Here is a 22061-nt window from a genome sequence, read left to right on the forward strand (position 1 = left end):
AGCCTAATAACTGACCAAAAAAAAAAAAAAAAAAACTACCAAAAACTCTGAAATTGAGTCAAGTACCGGTAGCTCGCTCCTTTAATCTTAGCTATTGGGAGTCTGAGATCTGAGGATCATGGTTCAAAGCCAGCCTGGACAGGATAGTCTATGAGACTCTAATCTTCAATAAACTACTCAGAAAAAGCCAAAAGTGGAACTGTGGCTCAAGTGGTTTAGCACTATTCTTGAGCAAAAGCTCAGGGACGGTACTCAGGCTCCTGAGTTCAAACCTCAGGAGCAGCAACAACAACAAAAAATACTTGAAATTCATATTTCTTATTTAATCAGCCCTTGCTTGTTACTTTCCTTAACCAATGTGTTTAGAATTGAAGTGGAAGAAGAAGAAGAATCTCTACTGAACTCTTACACCACACCCTCCAAGGTGAGTATAAAGTGTTTAGAAATTGAATAAATAGCTTTTTTTTTTTTTGTCAGTCGTGGGGCCTGAACTCGGCCTGGGCACTGTCCTTCAGCTCTTCAGCTCAAGGCTAACGCTCTACCACTTGAGCCATAGCGCTACTTCTGGCTTTTTCTGCTTATGTGGTACTGAGGAATCAAACCCAGGGCTTCATGCATTCAAGGCAAGCACTCTACCACTGAGCCACCTTCTCAGCCCTATAAGTAGCATTTTAAAAATAGTAACAAAAACAGCCAGGTACTAATGGCTCATGCCTGTAATCCTATCTGTTCTGAAGGCTAAGATCTGAGGATCACAGTTTGAAGCCTGCTGGAGCTGGAGTCTATGAGAATCTTATCTCTCAATTAAGCAGCAAAAAGCTGGAGGTAAGGCTGTGGATGAAATAGTTGAGTTCCAGCCTTGAGAGGAAAAGCCAAATGAGAGCTTGAGGCCCTGAGTTCAAGTCCCAGTACTGGCACGTACACCCATAAAATTACCATAACATTTAAAGATCTGATGGGAAATAATATCAGAATTCTCCTGTATTTCCTACTATATTTCCACTTATTCATCAGATACATAAATATTTTTATGTAAGAACAGCCCTTTGAACATCGTTACCCTTTGTTATTCAGTTAGCAAATTGGAAACATTGCTGAATAAACAATTTCTTCCCTTTTTGTGGGGAGTGGGGAAGGTGCTATTATGGCTTTTTTATTCAAGGCTGGTGCTCTACTACTGACATTTTGCAGGTTAATTGGAGATCAGAAACTCTCAAATTGTTCTGCTCAGGCTGCCTTCAAACCAGGATCCCCAGGTTCAGCCTCCTGAGTAGCTAGGATTACAAGTGTGAGTCACTGGTACCAGTATCAGGCCAAGTTTTTCTTTTTCTTTTGTTGGTCGTGGGCTTGAACTCTAGGCCTGGGTCCCTCAGCAATTTGGCTCAAGGCAAGTGCTCTACCACTTGAGCCACAGCTCTACTTCCAGTCTTCTGGTGGTTAATTGGAGATTAAGAGTCTGATGGACTTTCTTGCCTAGGCTGGCTTTGAACCGCAATCCTCAGATCTCAGCTTCCTGAGTAGCTAGGATTACAGGTGTGAGCTACTGGTGCCCAGCTAGGTCAGTTTTTTCTTGCTCCCAGCTCCCTATGACTTAGTTTTTCCCTACTCACATTCAGTCTGAACCAATCTATGTGAGGATCTGTCTGAGCCCGTACTTACTCTGCCTTCTTCCCCCTCCTTCTGTTCCTGCCATATTAGTTTCCTTTCTGGTCTTCAGACATGCCAAACATGTCCACCTCATAGGTCCTCTTGACAGGGAACTGTGTCTGAAGAGCAAGCCTCTTCCCCTCCTGTGTCTTACTGTACTGCTTCATTTTTCATCTAAGTTTGTTTCCAGTAGGCATTTGATGGATTCTTTGTTTCAGTTTATCTTCTTCTAGTGGAATGGAAGCTCTTGGAATATGGAATCTGTGCTTCACTCACAGCCCTTTCCCTTAATGCCTGGTCATCGCAGGTGTTGAAATACTGTGTACTAGGAGAAACTTTTGGGGAAAATAGTTTGAGAAAGTGGATCAAAACCATAAAGTCTTGCTTGATCCTTTGTCTCAGTAATTCCTCCTAGCCAGGCATAGAGGCTCATGCCTCTAATCCTAGTTGTTCAAGAGGCTTAGATATGAGGGTCGTGGTTCAAAGTCACCCTGGGTAGGAAAGCTGATGAGACTTTTTTTGGCGGTCATGGGGCTTGACCTCTGGGCCTGAACACACAGCTCTTCAGCTCAAGGCTAGCACTCTACCACTTGAGCCACTGCGCCACTTTCAGTTTTCTGAGTGGTTTATTGGAGATAAGAGTCTCATAGACTTTCCTGCCCAGGCTGAACTGCAATCCTCAGATCTCAGCCTCCTGAGTAACTCATATCTTATAACTCTTATCTCCAGTTAACCATCAAAAAAGCCAGAAATGGAGCTGTGGTAGGGTGCTAGCCTTGAGCACAACAACTCAGGAACAGCATCCAGGCCCTGAGTTTATGCCCCAGGATTGTCACAATAATAATAATAGTAATAATAATTCTTCCTAATAAAAGTCTCAAAAGGCCAACCAGTGTGGCTCAGTGGTAGAGTGCATGCTTAGCATACGTGAAAGGCCCTGGGTTCCATCTCCAGTTCCCTCCCCTGCCAAAATTAAATAAATAATAATACTTTCTTGAGGAAGTAATGCAAATGGTAGGAAATGCTATGTGCATGAAGATGTGTATTCTAGAAAATTTTTGTGCCAGGGCTTGAACTCAGGACCTTGGACTGTTACCTTGTTTGCTTGCTGTGCTGGTACTTATCATTTGAGCCATGTTTCCTGCCTGGCTTTTTACGTGTGTGTGTGTGTGTGTGTGTGTGTGTGTGTGTGTGTGTGTGTGTGTGTGTGTATACAGCTTGATCTCAAAGCCTCTAGCCGTCTCTTAGCTTTTGCACTCATTCACTTATGGCTGGTGTTCTGCCACTCAAGTCATACCTCCACTTCTGGCTTTTTGCTAATTGATTGGAAATGGAATTTGGCAGAATTTTCTTTCTTATCTGTGTTCAAACTATAATCTGGATCTCAACCTCCTGAATAGTTGTGGTTAGGCATAAAACATGGACTCCCAGCATTCTTTGTAAGAAATTAAAAACAATCCATAGTCCAGCAGTGGAGAAGTAGCTATATGAATTCTGGTCCATCCACTCAACCAGTTAAGAACTACTGAATAAGATAAAGAATTAAATAGAGTAGAACTATTAGCACATAAAATCCTTCAGCTGAAGTTTATATTTAAAATTACAAGTATTGCAATTTACATTAACTGGAATAACATTAAAATATTATTAAGGAATTTCAACGATAGTTACTATATGTGAAACATAGCATAACATTGTTTTTAAATTTACCTTCCATTACAGCTTTTTTTTTTTTTTTTTTTTTTTTTGGGTCCGGTTGTGGGGCCTGAACTCTGGGCCTAGGCGCTGTCCCTCAGCTCTTCAGTTCAAAGATAGCGCTCTACCACTTGAGCCACAGCACCACTTTCGGTTTTTTTCTTTTTGCTTATGTGGTGCTGAGGAATCGAACCCAGGGCCTCAGGCATGCAAGGCAAGCGCTCTACCACTAAGCCACCTTCCCAGCCCCGCATTACAGCTTTTGTGTATGTGTGTATGTGCACGCCAATATTGGGCTTGAACTCGGGACCTCAAGCTCAAAGTCAGTGTTCTACTGCTTGAGCCACAGCTCCACTTCTAGCTTAATGGTGGTTAGTGGGGGTGAGAGGGGAGGACTTACAAACTTTCCTGCCTGAGTCTTGAACTGTCATCCTCAGATCCCAGCTTTCTGAGTAAATAGGATTACAGGCCTGGGCCACCACTGCCCAGCTGTTAAGTATTTAATGGTTCTAGGTCAGTTCTCACATTCTGTCTCCACAGGATCCAAGAGTCCAAAGCTGATGATCCAAACTTAAGCTCTCCACCAGGTGGAGCCTTCAAGTAGGAAAGGCTTCTGCAGCTTAGGCCCTTGGTTATGGGCTGGGCAGGAATTTTTGTCTTTCCTCTGTTACATTCAGTTATCTTAGACTGTAGGGAGCAGTGGGACCTCTGAGGGGATTCATTCTCCCATTTGGGGCTTATCTCTGGATTCTCGTTGATGTGCCAAAAAGAAAAAAAGTGACTATCAGTGAGGTGTTTTCTAGCTGTTCTCCAAGTATGAGCTCAGTCATGTTATCGGCGTCGAGTCATGCCTGACTTTAATTTGGAAAATATGTGCTAGACCTAGCCAAAAGATGTGTAACACACTCCCATCCCGTCTCAGGAAAATGTGCGCCTGCAGGTCACAGCCATATGCACTGCAGATCCCAGATCCATGTAAAGCATGGATAGTGAGCACAGTAAAAGTTCCACAGGACATCCACTTGGCCATCCTTTTCAGAAAATGTTTGCATTTTGTTCACAATCGCCTTCAAAATGGGGAGAGCTTCCTGGCAAATACTGAGTTGAAGATTTGTTTCTAGAATTAAACCTGAAAGATGCCACCTTGAGAACTTGCCCAACTGGTGTCCTTCACTTGTGCACCACTACCCCTCTCCTAAGGAACTGTACAGAACTCTATACTGCTGGGCACCCCTGCAATCCTAGCTATTCAGGAGATAGATCTAAGGGTTGAGGTTCAAAGCCAGCCTGGGCAGGAAAGTCCATGATTTAGCCAGAAGTGGAGCTATAGCTCAAGCAGTAGAGCATCAACCTTGAGCACTGAAGCTCAGACGCAGAGCCTAAGCCCTGAGTTCAAGCCCTAGGATTGGGCGCGCGTGCACGCACACACGCACGCGCGCACACACACACACACACACACACACAGGATATATACACTGAGTTTGCAACTTGGAGTCACAGTGACTGGAATTTTTTCATCTCGTTTCTAGGGGCCTCAGAAGCGACCCATCACCACTCCGGAGACGCCCCTAACAAAAAGGAATGTGTCATTACGTAGCCCACATCAGATCCTCTCACCATCCAGCTTCTCCCCAAGGTAAGCGCCATAATGAAATCCTCTCTCCTCACACTGCAGCCTGACATAAGTGAAATTACACAGTCATTTATTAACTGTGGACCCAGGTGGAGGTCTGCAGTGAATTAACTCCAAAGCCTATTGCTTTCCTCCCTTCCCTCCCTCCCTCCCCTTCTCTTCCTTTGTGGAAAATTACTGTTCCTTGCAGTCGTTAAGGAAACTCACTTTCCACCCACTTCACTGGGGCTCATTTCCTAGATCAGGAACTGATATCTTCTATTGAAAACAACCTGTCCTTTCAGAGCCTGAGAGTCTAGCCAGTTTGCCAGGAAAGGCAAATAGGCTCTCACCTACCATTAGCTTGTGTTTTGTTAGGTTTCTTTTTTCTTTTTAATCTAAAGTATTTCTTTAAAAAAAAGGAAAAGTACACATCTTTGTTCGTCATGTTGCATAACCTGTTTATTGTCCCTCCCTCAGGTTCCAACTCATTTCTGGCAGTTGGCTTGTCACTGTGAGTCTCCACTGACTTAATTAGTATTTTGATCCCTGCTGCCACCAAACTATAGAAATCCACAAAGATCCTATTAGGTTGTTTGAAATCCTTAAATGACACGTCTTGTGTTAGAGGACTTGCTGAGTAGCAGTGTTTTATGGGTGCTGTCTCGCCAGGATGCTGCCATGTTAACCATTGACTGTCTGGAGTCACAGCTTCCCCACTGGGTGCCTCTGGACTAGCCAGAGCTCAAGGTGTTGAAGTTGTTTCCTTTAGACAGGCAGAAGCTGTGTGGTTGTTTTACATGAATATTCATTGGACTCGTGTGTGTGTGTGTGTGTGTGTGTGTGTGTGTGTGTGTGTGTGTGTGTGTGTGTGTGTGTGTGTGTGTGTGTGTGTGTGTGTGTGTGTACACATGCGCACAAGTGCTATGGTTGAACTCAGAGCATTATACTTTGGCTTGTTTTTTTTAACTCAAGGCTAGTGCTCTACCAGAGTTCCACTTCTAGCTTTTTTGTTGGTTAATTGGAGATAAGAGTCATGGGCTTTTCCTGCCTGGGCTGGCTTTAAACTGTGATCTGCAGATCACAGTGGCCTCCTCAGTAGCTAGGATTACAGGCCTGTGCTGCTAACACCCGGCCTCTCTTTGGATTTTGAAGGATGCTTTGGCTTCACTGCAGTCCACTGTTACTTTGAGGACATCTCACCTTCCTTTCCAAGCAAGCTTTGTAGACTTACAAGGGTCCTCTTGAAACATGGCAGATAGTGATGGTTTCCTGCATGCTCCCAGGACCATTAGCGTTCTGGGGACGTCCTCCCTTTGAAACCTGTAGGCATGTCTTGAAGTGGCCTGGTAGAAGCCTGTGGTTGTGTTAAAGAGCCTGGCTATATTGTAATCCCATGGAGCTTTCCAGGAGCTCAGAGAAGCCAGTAGCCTCTGCCTACTCTGTTGTTTTGAGGTTTTGTTTGTTTGGTTAGTCATGGTTCTTGAACTCAGGGCCTTGGCACTACATCTGAGATTTATGTTTAAGACTAGTATTCTACCACTTTGAGCCACAGCTCCATTTCTAGTTTTGGGATGGTTAATTGGAGATAAGTGTCTCACTGACTTTCCTACCCAGGCTAGCTTTTGAACTGAGATTCTCAGATCTCAGCCTCCTGAGTAGCTAGGATTATAAGAGTGAGCCATCAGTGTCCAACCTAGTCTTTTTTTTTTTTTTTTAAGTATACACTAATAAAGCTGACATCAGAAAAACTGGCTTTGTAGTTTATGACAGGAGCTTGTAAACTAGTCAGGCAGAGGCAGCACTGAAGGTAAAGATAATTAGTTGAGCTCATTAGTCATGTAGCTTGTGTCTGGAAAGAAGGCAGGGTGGTAATCCTAGCTACTTAGTAGGCTGAGATCTGAGTATCACGGTTCAAAGCCAGCCCAGGGAGGAAAGTCTGTGAAACTCTGATCACCAATTAACTACCAGAAAATCGGAAGTGGCACTGTAGCTCAAGTGGTAAAGTGCTAGCCTTGAGCTGAAGAACTCGGGGACAGCGCCCAGGCCCAGAGTTCAATGCCCACAACCAACTGGGGAAAAAGGAAAAGCCCATTTAGAGATCTCTGTACAGGTGATATTTAACAACCCAAGGATTAGAAGTAACTAAGAGGATCAGCTACCTCTGGTGTTCTTGGAGGTGACATTTACCAGTGTGAGAGTGAACTCCACCTCCACAGGTGCTGGCGGAAGCTGACTGATTTTGTTTAACTTCTCTTTATTGTTGCTTCACCCTTGAACTGTATTGTGAGTTTCTGTAAATGCTCAGCAGTGTTGGGCGCATCTACAGTTCCTGGCTCAGACAATATCCTAGTAAATGCTGATGATTCATAAGAAAGGAAAAAGCCAGGCACTTGTGCCTCATGCCTGCACCTAGCTACTCAGGAGGCTGAGATGTGAGGATCATAGTTTGAAGTCAGCCTGGGCAGAAAGTCCATGAGGCTCTTATTAACCACCAAAACACCAGAAGTGGAGGTATGGCTCAAGTGGTAGAGCACCAGCCTTGAGCAAAAAAGCCAAACAAGAGTGCAAAGCCTTGAGTTTAAGCGCCAGTACCCATGAAAGAAAGAGAGAAGGAAGGAAAGAAAAGGAACAAAGGAAGGAAGGAAGGGAGAGGGAGGGAGGGAGGAAGGAAGGAAGGAAGGAAGGGAGGGAGAAGAAAATACTTAAAATTCACTTTCACTCAGAATTTTGTATGACTTTTTTATTTTATTTTTTATTTTGCCAGTCCTGGAGCTTGAATTCAGGGCCTGAGCACTCTCCTGAGCTTCTTTTGCCCAAGGCTAGCACTCTACCATTTCAGCCACAGTGCCCCTTTAGCCTTTTTCTGTTTATGTGGTACTGAGGAATCGAACCCAGGGCTTCATGAATGCTAAGCAAGCACTCTACATTCCCAGCCCTTGTGTGACTTTTCTATTATTTATTTATTTATTTTGTGCTGGTCCTGGGACTTGAATTCAGGGTCCGGGCTCTTCTCTGAGCTGCTTTTGCTCAAGACTAGTGCTCTACCACTTGAGTTACAGCTCCACTTCTGGCTTTTCTGGAGGTAAGAGTCTCGTGGACTTTCCTTCTTGAGTTGGCTTCAAACCTTGATTTTTCACATCTCAGCTAATCTTAACTAAGATTATAGGCATGAGCCACTGGTACCTGGCTACTTTGTTTAATTTTAATGTCAGAAGACAACACAACCTTTTCAAATAACGTCCCTGGCTTTTAAACATCTCTAAACATTTTCGGTATTCCTTCTCGGTATTCTTCAGCCCCTCATTCCTGAAATTCCTGAAAGGTCTGTGTATGTCCAACCCCATTACACCAATTGGATTTATAAAGCTAACTTGGACTTCCCTCCAGTTCCCATTTCCAAAAAGTAAGCTCATTTCCCTCCCCGCTCCCCCTAGCCATGAATGTAATACTATTTTTCTGTTTTCCTTTCCATCAGTGCCACTCCCTCCCCGAAATACAACTCAAGAAATAACCGAGGCGAAGTGGTTAATACATTTGGCTGGTCCCAGGGTGTGTGTTGGTCCGGAAGAGGGGGAGCCGGAAACCCCAGCCTGAAGGTCATCGGGTATCCAGAACCACTCACTGGGAGCTACAAATTCATGTTCCAGAAGCTCCCAGATATTCGAGAAGGTGATTGTTTTTCTGGTGGTTGTAAAACCACCTGGAAAGGCTTAGAGAGCTATCACACCCCTAGCTAGGCGGGTAGAACAAGTTCTAAGGTTGGGAGCTGGAGGCATGGCTCAGGTGGTAGAACATCAGCCTGTAAGCAAATACTAGGCCCTGAGTTCAAGTCCTGGTCCCTGGGTGGGGGGAGGGGAGTTGGGAGGTTGCCTCAGAGGTCCTCTGTTAATGTTGTGACATTGAGTGTCATTGAGTGTCACTGTCCCATTGCTTTCCTGAAGAAAAGACCTGTAACTGTCCACAGGAAAGAAATCCTGAACTATGCAATGAATTCAACTTCTAAGGACATTTATGACTTTGCCTGGAAGAAGCCTTCTCCACTGTAGCCTTGGCTTGCCCGGAATGGCTCTGATGTCCCGAGGGACTTTATTCCTCCAGGGGTGGTTGAAGGGACTCACTGACTCCTGCATGGTCTCCAAGTGACCTTGTGGCTGGCCAGATTTAGCAACCAGACACAAGAAAATTGGCTAGAGTTTTAGATGTCCAGGCACCTCCCTGCGCCTATAAAATGACTGTAATATTTTACGGCATGCTGTGTTTTCTTGCCAAGTGAAATGTTTTAAACACAACACTTTCTTTCACATCTGGGATTGCAGTTCTGACCTGTAAGATAGAAGAGCTTGGCGGCGAACTCAAGGAACATTACAAGATTGAGTCTTTTACGCCTCTGCTAGTCCCGGTGCAAGTAAGAGTTGTCTTTCATTAAGAGTTCTCATGGCGGGGTGGAGGCATGGCTCAGTTGTTAGAGCGCTAGCCAGGGAGCGAAAGTGTCAGGGACTGAGTTTGAGTCCCGTTCTCATGATTTAATATTATCTTTTTAAGGCAATGGTAAAGAGATAGCCTTTTCCATTTACTTGTGCATCTGTCTTGGTTGAATTCACTAAAAAGTCCTTCTGCAGGAAGTTGCATAAAGGCTCCCTGGTTTTGTGACCAGGGCTCTTGTCACTTAGCTTAGGGTTTGTCACATCAGCAAAGATTGAAGACATTCTCCTTAGTGTTAGCTAAGGCAGGTAGCTCCTGGAGAGCTCCACAGACAGCAGCAGGGATGGGGTACCCAGTTCTCTAGCATAGGAAGCAACTCTCCTAGTTGAATCTCTAATTATAGATCAGTAGCCACTAATTATATCTACACCATGCTTTAAATCTGCTCATATTTCTTTATAAAACGTGTGTGCACTCATGCTTGCATGTGTGCAGCAGTATTGGGGCTTAAACTCAGGGTCTCAAGCTCTCGTATCTGGCACTCTACCACTTGAACCATGCTTCTACTTGCAGCTTTTTGCTGGTTATTTGGAGATAAGTGTCTCAAATTTGTCTGGCCCTGCTGGCTTTGAACTGGGATCTTCAGATCTCATCCTCCTGAGTAGCTAGGATTAAAGGCATGAGCCAGCAGCGCCTGGCACTTGACCTTCTTTTGATCTAAGGGGGATGTATTCTACAAAATTCCTTAAGGTACCTTTGCTGTATGTTTGCATTTGGGGAAAGAGATGTGAAATTGTGTCCTCTGAGGAAGTTTTAGAGATTATTGGGAGGAAGTGCTGGGTGGGCAGGGATACACAGGCATGTGGGAAAGATTAGATTCCTGTTTGCTCCTAAGAATGGGAACAGGATCGAGGAAAAAGAGTTCAGGTTAATCTAATGAGGAACCACTATGCCAATATGGTACTGGGCATAGTGGTGCACACCTATAAGCCCAGGACTAAGCTTGGGGCAGAAAGATCACAAATCCAAGGTCAGCCTGATTACATACCAAGATCCTGTCTCAAAAAAATTTTTTTGAGGAATATGTAACTAATAAAGGATTCATATCCATGGTATGTAAAGGTCACCTACAAATCAGTATTAAGATTTGAATATTAAAACTCAACCTTTAAAAATTGGACGACATGAGTGGGCATGGTAGCACACACCTGTATTCCCTACACTAGAGGCTGAAGCAGGAAGACAGAAACCTATGGCATGCAGATTCTAAACTAACTGTCATTTGCTCATAGATAGCCAGGGTAGATTCCCATTCTAGAGACAGACTTGATAAATAGGCTTAAAAAAGCACCAGTTTCACCGGGCACCAGTGACTCATGCCTATAATCCTAGCTACTCAGGAGGTTGAGACCTGAGGATTCCGGTTTGAAGGTAGGCCAGGCAGGAAAGTCCACGAGACTTACCTCCAATTAACCACCAGAAAACAGGAAGTGGCACTGTGGCTCAAAGTGGTAGAGTGCTAGCCTTGAGTGAAAAAGCTCAGATACAGTGCTCAGGCCCTGAGTTCAAGCCCCAGGACTGGCCAAAACAAAAAATTAAAAAAAAAAAACAAAAAATTAAAAAAAAAAAACAAACACCAATTTTATCAGGCATCACTGGCTCAGGACTGTCTTCTTAGCTACTCAGAAGGCCGGGGTCTGAGATTCTAGGTTTGAAACCAATCCATGTGGGAAGATCTAGAGATGCTTTAGCTAATTAACCAGCCAAAACCTGGAGGTAGAGCTGTAGTTCAAGTAGTAAAGATGCATACTTGGAACAGTGCCTGGTATTTCGTCGGTTCCGTAAATGTGAAGTATTTTCAGCTATAGGTCTGGAAAAGTGCCGTGGGGGCGGGGCACGTCCTCCCTTGCTGAAGATGCTTAATCCCAGGCAGCCTCCGAGCGTGGTGAGCCTGTCACAGCTCCTCCATCTCTGCCGTCTGTGGAGATGTGATGCTCGATCGCATCCATACAACACGCATGTCTCTTGGGGGTTGCTCACTGTTCACCCCAGTGACTTCCAAAACTGCTTCTTAAACTGCCCCTTTCCTTCCGTAGGAGCCTGTCACCCTGCTGGGTCAGATCTGCTGTGACAGCAATGGGAAGCTGAACAGCAAGTCGGTCATCCTCGAGGGAGATCGAGAACATTCCTCAGGTGCTCAGATTCCAGTGGATCTGTCTGAGCTCAGAGAATATTCTCTGTTTCCTGGACAGGTAAGATTGCAGATGCTGCACCAAGATGTAGAGGTATCATTTACACTTGCCAGCATTGTGCCAGGGATAGGTTTTTCTCAGTTTGTTCCTCTGACGTGTGGCATGTGCCTACATGAGCCAGAGGACAGCATCGTAGAGGTTCTTACCATTCTCTTGTTTCTCTGGTCTTCCCTTTTATGCTTGCTTTTGCGTCTGACGGCCCAGTTCAAATCCTAGCTCTAGCTCACAAGGTATGTGGCTTCAGGCAAGATATTTAAACCTTCTAAGCCACTGGGTCTCCAGAGAATAAATAATGATTCTTACCTCATGGGATAGTTGTGAGAATTACATCATTTGTATACAGTGTAATGATTGTTACTAACGCAGTCCCTTTAATTTGTTTGCAAGAAAACTGCTCTGAGTTTACACTTATAAAATACTCGTAACTGCGTCAAAATAATTGATGCCAGACCTTTCATTTCCCCCCGTTGTTTAGCAAGCCTGTTGTTTCTCGTCTTTCAGGTTGTAATCATGGAAGGAATCAACACCACTGGTAGAAGACTTGTGGCCACCAAACTCTATGAGGTACAGAGGGGCCCCTCCTCCCTTCCTTGTTTGTTCTGGGCACTGTGTGTGCTTCTGGGCCCTAGAAACTGGTTCAGTCTATAGAGTGGGAATTTACTCCAGGTTGTAAGTCAGGAAACTTCTTCTCTTTTCTTTTCTCTCTCTCTTTTTTTTTTTCTTCTTTTTTTTTGGAGCAAGTCCCAGATTTGGGTCCAGACCTGGGATCCTTGAGAGTTCTTGCTCAAGGCTAGTGCTCTTCCACTTGAGCCTCAGCTCCACTTCTGGCTTTTTTTGGGTGGTTAACTAGAGATAAGAGTCCCATGAAGCCGGGCACTGGTGGCTCACACCTATACTTAGAGCTACTCACAAGGCTGATCACGGCTTGAGGTCAACCCTGGGCAAAAACATCCGGAAAGATTCCCCCCTCCACTGCTCCCTATGATAAAACTCTTCAATTAGCCACTCAAAACCTAGAAATGGAGCTGTGGCTCAAAGTCGTAAAGCTCAGGGACAGCACCCAGGCCCTGAGTTCAGGCCCCACAATAGCAAAAACAAAACAAAAACAGAAGAGCTGGGCGCTGGCCGGGTGCTGGTGGCTCACCCCTGTAATCCTACCTGAGATCTGAGGATCACTATTTCCAAGACAGCCGGGGCAGGAAAGGCCGTGAGACTCTCCAATTAACCTCCAGAAAATTGGAAGTGGCGCTATGGTTCAAGTGATAGAGCGCTCACCTTGAGCTGAAGAGCTGAGGGACAGCGCCCAGGCCGAGTTCAGGCCCCACAAGTGACCAAAAAAAAAAGTCTCATGGACTTCCCTGCCCTGGCTGGCTTCAAACCCCAATCCTTAGATCTCAACCTCCTAAGTGGCTTGAATTACAAGCCTGAGCCACCTGCACCTAACCCAGTAAAACTTTATTTGCAACCCAATTTGACCTCAGGCTGGAGTTTTCCTATGCCTGATCTAGCTAACAGGAAAAGCAGTAAGATGGCTTCTTCCACCCCCTGCCTAGGAGCATTCTGGTGTTTTCAGCACCTCATTGCTCCCACTTGTTGCTGGGGGTTCTGTGAGGGTTTTATTGGTGAATCCCCATTACCTGGGCTGTTTTGATTGGTCCTCTCAGCTCTGGGCTGTGAAGAGCAGGACAGGTACATCCTCCCCTCTCTCCCACCTATCCCTGGGGCCCTTGCACCCCCCCCCCCTCACCCCACCCCTGTCCTTACCAAAGTAACCCCAGCAGTGAGACCTTACCTGAGCTTTTCCTCTGTTCTAAGGGCGTGCCGCTTCCGTTCTATCAGCCCACCGAAGAGGAAAGAGGTGAGTTTTGGTTCAGAAGTTGTTTTGTGAACAGTGAGGATGATGGACAAGGTTCCTGAAATGAGGATCCACAGGCTCAGGACACTACAAATGGTCTTTAAGAACAAAATAGGCCGGGCGCTGGTGACTCACGCCTGTAATCCTAGCTACTCAGGAAGATGAGATCTGAAGGTCATGGTTCGAAGCCAGCCCATGCAAAAAAGTCTGTGAGACCCTTACCTCCAATTAACTTATCAAGAAACCTGAAGTGGAGCTGTGGCTCAGATGGTAGAGCACAAGCCTTGAGATAAAAAGATCAGGAACAGCACCTAGGCCCTGAGTTCAAGCCCCAAGACCAGAAAAAAAAAAAAGACAGGTGATAGGTGGGTTTACAGGCCTTTTGCCCAAGAGCCAGTGGGTCTGAGCCTCCTGACCATTGTTAGTGTTGCCACCTATCCTGAGAGACTAGCCTTTAATAGTAGTTCCAGGGCTGGAAAGGTCGTTCAGTGGTAGAGTGCTTGCCTTGCATGCATGAGGCCCTGGGTTCGATTCCTTAGAACCACATAAATAGAAAAAGCCAGAAGTGGCACTGAGGCTCAAGTGGTAGAGGCTAGCCTTGAGCTGAAGAGCTGAGGGACAGTGCCCAAGCTCAGAGTTCAAGCTCCACAACCAACCTCCTTCCCCCCCCCCCCCAAAAAAATAGTTTCAGGCCATTTTGAAAAGGAACAGTATGTGCATGTTACAAAGAACTATCTGAGCCTGGCGCTGGTGGCTCATCTCAGGAGGCTGAGATCTGAGGATCACAGTTCAAAACCAGCCTAGGCAGGAAAGTCCATGAGACTTTTATTTCCAGTTAAACACCAGAAAACCTTGAGTGGCACTGTGGCTCAAGTGGTAGAGCCCTAGCCTTAAGCTGAAGAGGTCAGGGACAGGCCCAGAGTTCAAGCCCCATGACTGACAAAGAAAGAAAGAACGTTCTGGTATTGTAGATTGACCTTAGAAGAGAAAATGTGAATAAAGCCAGGAGTTTAGTTAACAGTAACACCTACATTAATTCTAACAGATCTACGTAGTTAGGTAAGTTGTTAATGTTAGGGGACTCTGGATAAAAGACATAGAGGAACTCTGTGCTTTCTTTTACACCTTTTTTTTAAAATGTAAAGTTATTCCAGAATATACAAATTAAGTGAAACTGGGCGCTGGTAGCTCACTGCTATAATCCCAGCTATTCAGGAGGCAGAGGTCTGAGGATAATGGTTCAAAGCCAGCCCAGGCAGGAAAATCCATGAGATTCTGATCCCCAATTAACCACTAAAAAACCGGATGTAGAGGGGCTGGGAAGGTGGCTCAGAGGTAGAGCGCTTGCCTTGCATGCATGAGGCCCTGGGTTCGATTCCTCAGCACCACATAAGCAAAAAGAAAAAGGCCAGAAGTGGCGCTGTAGCTCAAGTGGTAGAGCGCTAGCCTAGAGCTGAAGAGCTGAGGGACAGCGCCCAGGCCCAGAGTTCAGGCCCCACGACCGGACCCAAAAAAAAAAAAAACCGGATGTAGAGCTATGGTTCAAAGTGATAAAGCACTAGTCTTGAGCAGAAAAGCTCAGGGACAGTGCCCTGAGTTCATGCCTCAGTCTTGGTACCAAAGAAACCCACAAAACCCCATTTCTAAGAATTTTGGTAAGCATAGTATGATGCCATTCAAGATTATCAGTAAATGCCAATCCTGGCATTTTGCCCACACCCTGTTTGGGTATTGGGAACAATCTTGACTCCAGAATGAAATTTAGATGTTATGGCATTGTATAATGTAGGTGTTTCCGTAGTTTAGTCGTTAACACATTCACCTGACATTGTATAATATATTGGAAAATATTTATGTGAGAATTGGAGTGGGCATAGTGCTATTAGATCAACTTAAAATAATAAGTGAAAAGGAGTTAACATGCTAAGTAAGGTACTAAGAGCCAGAGCTGTGGGCCAGGGATGCTGCTGGAACCAGTTGAATGGACTATTAAGCAAACTTTTTTTTTTTTTTTTTGCCAGTCCTGGGGCCTGGGCACTGTCCCTGAGCTTCTTTTGCTCAAGGCCAGCTCTCTATCATTTGAGCCAAGCGCCACTTCCGTCTTTTTCTGTTTATGTGGTACTGAGGAATCGTACCCAGTGCTTCATGAATGTTAGGCAAGCACTCTACCACTAAGCCACATTCCCAGCCCGCAAATTTTTTATTTATTTATTTATTTTGGGGGGGGGGTCTGGTCATGGGGCCTGAACTCTGGGCCTGGGCGCTGTACCTCAGCTCTTCAGCTCAAGGCTAGCGCTCTACCTCTTGAGCCATAGCGCCACTTCCGGCTTTTTTCTTTTTGCTTATGTGGTGCTAAGGAATCGAACCCAGGGCCTCATGCATGCAAGGCAAGTACTCTGCCACTGAGCCACCATCCCAGCCCCCACAAATATTTTTTTGTACAAGGAATTGAGCTAAGCACTCGTGGATAAATAAGAAGTGGACCTTGCTCCCTGGGCAGTTCCGGTGTCCTCTGGGGTTTAGATCACTTCCTTGCACCTCAAAAAACAAACTTAACTTTGTACCTGCTCCACACCACATGACATTCACCTTTCCTCCTGAATACTATCACAGTGTTCAAGATATAATGTCTCTTCCCTCATCTCTGGAACCTCTGAACGCATGGCCATATATGGTTAAAAGAACTTTGCACTAGCATGGGTGGCTCACACCCGTAATTCTAACTACTCAGGAGGCTGAGATCTGAAGATTGGGGTTCAAAGCTAGCCCAGGCAGAAAAATTCCTGTAAGACTTATCTCCAATTAACCACTTAAAAACTGGAAGTAGACCTGTGGCTCAAAATGGTAGAACTCTAATCTTGAGCAAAAGAGCTCAGTTGTAGCACCTAGTCCCTGAGTTCAAGCCCATCAAGCTCATGACCAAACCATCCCCTCCCCCCCCCCCAAAAAAAAGGACTTCACCTGCTGACTAAGTTAAAGATTTTGAGATAAGAGATTATCCTGGATTATCCAGGCTTGATTATCATGGACTCAAATGAAGGCTTAGGAAAAAGCATGTCAGGACCAGAGTAAGAGTAGAAATATTAGGCTGCTGGCTCAGAGGAAGGATGACAGCTCTGGTGCCGGTGGCTCACTCCTGTAATCCTAAAAACTCGAGACTGAGATCTGAGCAGTGCTTTGAAATCAACCCAGACAGGAAAGTCCAGAAAACTCTTCTCTCCAATTAACCACAAAAAAAGATCCAGAAATGGAGCTGTGGCTCAAGTGGTAGAGTGCCAGCCTTGAGTTAAAAGACTAAGGGACAGGCTGGGAAGGTGGATCAGTGGTAGAGCACTTGCCTTGCATGCATGAGGCCCTGGGTTTGATTCCTCAGCACCACATAAATAGAAAAAGCCGGAAGTGGTACTGTGGCTCAAGTGGTAGAGTACTAGCTTTGAGCTGAAGAGCTGAGGGACATTGCAGGCCCAGAGTTCAAGCCCCAGGACCAAAAAACAAAACAAAAAAAGACAAAAAGCTAAGGGATAGTGCCCAGGCTCTGAGTTCCAGCCCCAGTACAGGCAAAAAAAAAAAGATGGAAAATGGGTCATGAGCCAGGTGAGCTACAAAGGCAAAGAAATAGGTACTCCCCTAGAACCTCTAGAGAGAGCATAGCCCTCCCAATGACTGAATTTTACAACTTATGATCTCCAGAGCTGTAAGATAAGACGTTTAAGCTAGGACTGGTAAGGCAGCCTCGTGGTAAAATGCTTGCCTAACATGCATGAAGCCCTAGGTTTGATTCCTCAGTACCACATAAACAGAAAAAGAAGTGGCACTGTGGCTCAAGTAGTAAAGTGCTAGCCTTGAGCAAAAGAAGCTCAGGGGCAATGCCCAGGCTCTGAGTTCAAGCCCCAATGTCTGGCCAAAAAAAAAGAAGGGGGCTGGGAAAATGGCTCAGTGGTAGAGGGCTTGCCTTGCATGCCTGAGACCCTGGGTTCAATTCCTCAGCACCACATAAGCAAAAAGAAAAAAGCCGGAAGTGGCGCTGTGGCTCAAGTGGTAGAGCGCTAGCCTTGAGCTGAAGAGCTGAGGGACAGCGCCCAGGCCCAGAGTTCAGGCCCTATGACTGGACCCAAAAGCAAAACAAAAAAGAAGAAGAAGAAGAAAAGCCATTAAATTAAAAATAATTTGTTTGTAGCAATATTAGAAAACTAGTTTAACTGTTAGGAAGTCAAGGATCTCTAGACATCCTTATTGAAACTGGCTCACATTAACGAAAGAAAAAAAGCTTGTTCATGGAAATTCAAATTATTCACAGACTGGACAGGGCCCTAGACCCATGTGTGGGATCAAGACATGGGCCTGGCAGCTTTAGTGTCCAGCTAGCAGATTCCCAGCTGAATCACCCAGGCACGTTAATCTGCTTCAACCCTCTGACCTGGACAGTTCACCTCCAGATTCCAGAATCCAGGGGGAAAGTATAAATGGCAGCAGTAGAGCACCTAATTTAAAATCCAAGCTAAATACTAAAAGGGAAACAGCACAAACCCCACACCTGACACCCAGTCCCCCATCTCCTCAGCCTGCCTTTCTGGGCTTCAGTGCCCCACATTTGCTAGCCACACTGGACCACCAGATGGTCCCTGAATATACACAGGTATATTCAAGTCTCAGCATTCTCTTACAGCTTATCCTTACTTCCAGAAACTTCTCTAAAGTGTGAGCACCTCTCACCCTAATAAATACTCCTGACTGCTATATATATGTACATACCTGTCCTGGGGCTTGAAATCGGCCTGAGCACTATCCCTGAGCTTGTTTTGCCCAATGCCAGCACTCTACCACTTGAGCCACAGCTCTACTTCCAGGTTTTTGGGTGGTTAATTGGAGATAAGAGTCTCACAGTCAGCTGGGCACCATTGGCTCATGCCTGTAATCCTAGCTACTCAGGAGGCTGAGATCCGAGGATCACGGTTCAAAGCCAGCCCACACAGGAAAGTCTGAGGTTTTTTTGGTTTTTGTTTTTTTGTTGGTCGTGGGGCTTGAACTCTGGGCCTGAGCCCTGTCCCTCAACTCTTCAGCTCAAGGCTTAGCGTTCTACCACTTGAGCCACAGCGCCACTTCTGGTTTTCTAGTGGTTTATTGGAGATAAGACTTTTACAAGCCGGGCACCAGTGGCTCTCGCCTGTAATCCTAGTGACTCAGGAGGCTGAGATCTGAGGATCATGGTTCAAAGCCAGCCCGGGCAGGAAAGTCTGTGAGACTCTTACCTCCAATAAACCACTCGAAAATTGGAAGTGGCACTGTGGCTCAAGCGGTAGAGCACTCGCCTTGAGCTGAAGAGTGCAGGGACAACACCAAAGCCCAGAGTTCAAACCCCACGACCGACAAAAGGGGGGAAAAAAAAAAGTTTCACGGACTTTCCTGCCTGGCTGGCTTGAACCGTGATCCTCAGATCTCAGCCTTCTGAATAGCTAGGATTATAGGCTTGAATCACCGGCTAATCTGAGATTCTTGTTTCAAGTTAACCACCAGAAAATCGCAAGTAGCGCTGTGGCTCAAGCCATAGAGTACTTGCCTTGAGCTGAAGAGCTCAGGGACAGTGCCCAGACCCTGAGGTCAAATCCCAGGACCAACAACAGAAAGAAAAAAAGAGTCTCACAGTCTTATCTGCCCAGGCTGGCTTTGAACTTGGATCCTCAAATCTCCTGAGTAGCTGGGATCATAGGTCTGAGGCACTGGCTCCTGAGGGCCATTTTTCTTCGATCACTTGGGCACACTTGCAGGGACAGTGAATGTGTCATGTGGCATTTTCATCTAATGTCCCTTCTCCCACTGTCCTAGGATCAGTCCTTCTGATCCATTCTTTTTTTTTTTTTTTTTTTGGGGGGGGGTGTCCAGTCGTGAGGCCTGAACTCTGGGCCTGGGCGCTGTCCCTCAGTTCTTCAGCTCAAGGATAGCGCTCTACCACTTAAGCCACAGCGCCACTTCTGGCTTTTTTCTTTTGCTTATGTGGTACTGAGGAATTGAACCCAGGGCCTCAGGCATTCAAGGCAAGTGCTCTACCACTGAGCCACCTTCCCAGCCCCCTGATCTGTTCTTTGCAATCCTTTCTGTCTTAGATTTCGAGCAAACAGTGGTCTTCCTGGCCTGTGGGCCATACACCACGTCAGACAGCATCACTTATGACCCCCTGCTTGACCTGATCACCATCATCAACCAGGACCGGCCAGACGTCTGTGTCCTGGTAGGAGGTCTCCTGGGACAGCTATGTACAAAGGAACAACAGTGGGAAAACAGGAGTCAGCCTTAGAAAAGAGTCTTAATGCTGTTCCAAATTTTTAGAAGTCAACCTGTCCTTTTTAGAATGCTTGGTAGGGAATTTGTTTGCATTTGCTTGGTTTTGTGCCTATACAGGAGCTTGAAGTCAGGATCTGGGCACTGTCCCTTTGCTTTTTTGCTCAAGGCTGGTGCTCTACCACTTGGGCCACATGTCCACTTCTAGCTGATTAATTAGAGATGAGAGTTGCATGGACTGCAAACCACAATCCTTAGATCTCAGTTTTCTGAATAGCTAGGATTCTAGGCATGAGCCACCGGTGCCCAACTTGTTTTGTAGTTCTCAGTCTTCCTCTCGAAAGACTCACGATCCATAGACCCTCAACTCCCAGTACCTCTTGGTCCCCTTCATTGATTTCAGTGTTCTTGTCTCTTGTTTCTCCCACCTTTATGCTCAAAGTGCTCCTGCAGGCATGGTGCTCGACCACTCCTGCCAGTTGTGGGGGGCCAGGAAAAAGCAGTGTGTGGAGGCAGTGGTACGGGTTCTAGGGCCCTCAGTGCCACCGTCAAAGATCAGGTGGTTCTGCCTGTGAAGCTGGCTAGGTGCCCCCTGCCCATCTGCTAACTGTCCCAAGGCAGCCATGGACGGACAGATGGACCCTGGGTGGAGAGCAGTTAGAAGACAGTATCTGAAAGTATTTTCAGACATGTGATTCTGATTTGTTGCTTTGATGCTCTGTCTCTCCCCCTTGGGCTTGTTTGCAGTTCGGTCCTTTCCTGGATGCTAAGCATGAACAGGTGGAGGTAAGTCCTGGGGGCGGGGTCCCTAGACAACTGCATCAGACCAGCCCTTGCTTTTCTTTTTATAGCATTATCTGCATTTGTAGCAGGCCTAAGTGAACCCTGTGGCTAATTAGAAAGCCATTGTAACTGGATATGTTTAGTAAATATCTCAAGTTTGCTGGCTTGGTTTCGCTAGAATACAAGATGAGCTGGAAGGTGGAGAAGGAACTGGAAAGATACCACTTCTCCGTAGCACTTAGTGCTAGGGTATAAAGTGTAGAAATAAATGGGGGCGGGGAAGATGGCTTAGTGGTAGAGTGCTTGCCTAGCATTCATAAAGCCCTGGGTTCGATTCCTCAGTAGCACATACACAGAAAAAGCTTGAAGTGGCCCTATGGCTCAAGTGCTAGCCTTGAGCAAGAAAAGCTCAGGGACAGTGCCCAGGCTCTGAGTTCAAGTCTCAGGACCTGAGTTCAAGTCCCAGGACTGGCAAAAGGAAAAAGAAATGCATTGCAGGCAGTACCTGCATCACAGAGGTAGACTCTGAAAGTCCTTCTGAGGCCACTACCTTGAACTGGCAATTTGTCCTGTTCTTTGATGTAACACAAATGGCTCTCAGCTGTATTCCTAGCTACTCAGGAAGCGGAGATCTGAAGATGGCTGTTCAAAGTCAATTGGGGCAGGAAAGTCTACAAGACTTTTCAGTCAACCACCAAAAAAGCTGAAAGTGAAGCTGTGGCTCAAGTGGTACAGTGCTATCGTTGAACAAAAAAAACTCAGGCCCTGGCACTGTCCCTGAGCTTTTCTGCTCAAGGCACGCACTCTACCACTCTGAGCCACAGTTCCATTTCCAGTTTACTGGAGGTTAATTAGAGATAAGAGTCCCACTGGCAGTTAATTAGAGGTAAGAGTCCCACAGCCTTTTCTACTCAGGCTGGCTTTGAACTGTGATCCTCTGAGCTCAGCCTCCTGAGTAGCTAGGATTACAGCTGTAAGCCTCTAGCTCCCAGATTAGTGGAAGAGATTTTAAAGCATTCTTCCTTTTTCACTTCAGCTTGCACTCCAGAGGACTAGTTCTCATCTGCCTCCTCTCCTGTCCTAGATGTACTCAGCTCCCCACATCACAGGCAGTCTCCATAGGCCAGCCTGACAGCAGCACCTAAGGGTGAATGAAGCCATGTGTTGCCCTCTGAGTCCACCTGCCTTCCTTTCTTACAGAAGTGTCTGCTGACAAGTCCCTTCGAAGATGTTTTCAAGCAATGTCTGCGAACAATAATCGAAAGCACAAGAAGGTCAGAATCCCAAACACTAGACAGAGCCAGAAGTTTCCTAGGTTCTTCCGATGTATCCCAGAAAAAAAACTGCAACAGTTTAAAAGGAATGGAAGTTTCCTCCCTCTTCATCCTTTTGATCAGTTAGAACCCTTGAACTGCAAGTGTTTCACACTGAGTAAAGCAGAGAGAAACAGTCTCCCAAGAGGTTCCAAACCTCCGCGTGTGAGTGTTTTAGGGTGAGTCAGTGCTACTCAGGGTTA

The 22061-nt window shown here is 45.9% G+C and overlaps 1 protein-coding gene across 1 annotated transcript in view; it reads left to right on the forward strand.

Annotated features, from left to right (window-relative positions):
• Positions 1 to 22061, forward strand: part of LOC138824295 (DNA polymerase alpha subunit B) — a 33929-nt gene that overhangs the window by 4044 nt on the left and 7824 nt on the right. The window contains exons 4-13 of the mRNA XM_070018079.1: positions 367 to 424; positions 4872 to 4978; positions 8433 to 8626; positions 9274 to 9362; positions 11476 to 11631; positions 12133 to 12195; positions 13447 to 13489; positions 19588 to 19712; positions 20510 to 20548; positions 21746 to 21819. Coding sequence (XP_069874180.1) covers positions 367 to 424; positions 4872 to 4978; positions 8433 to 8626; positions 9274 to 9362; positions 11476 to 11631; positions 12133 to 12195; positions 13447 to 13489; positions 19588 to 19712; positions 20510 to 20548; positions 21746 to 21819 — 948 coding nt within the window. The remainder of the gene's footprint in view (positions 1 to 366; positions 425 to 4871; positions 4979 to 8432; positions 8627 to 9273; positions 9363 to 11475; positions 11632 to 12132; positions 12196 to 13446; positions 13490 to 19587; positions 19713 to 20509; positions 20549 to 21745; positions 21820 to 22061) is intronic.

The sequence above is a fragment of the Dipodomys merriami genome, unplaced genomic scaffold, assembly GCF_024711535.1.
Source record: "Dipodomys merriami isolate MVZ:Mamm:240054 unplaced genomic scaffold, mDipMer1.0.p SCAF_128, whole genome shotgun sequence".
Taxonomy (NCBI): Eukaryota; Metazoa; Chordata; class Mammalia; order Rodentia; family Heteromyidae; genus Dipodomys; species Dipodomys merriami.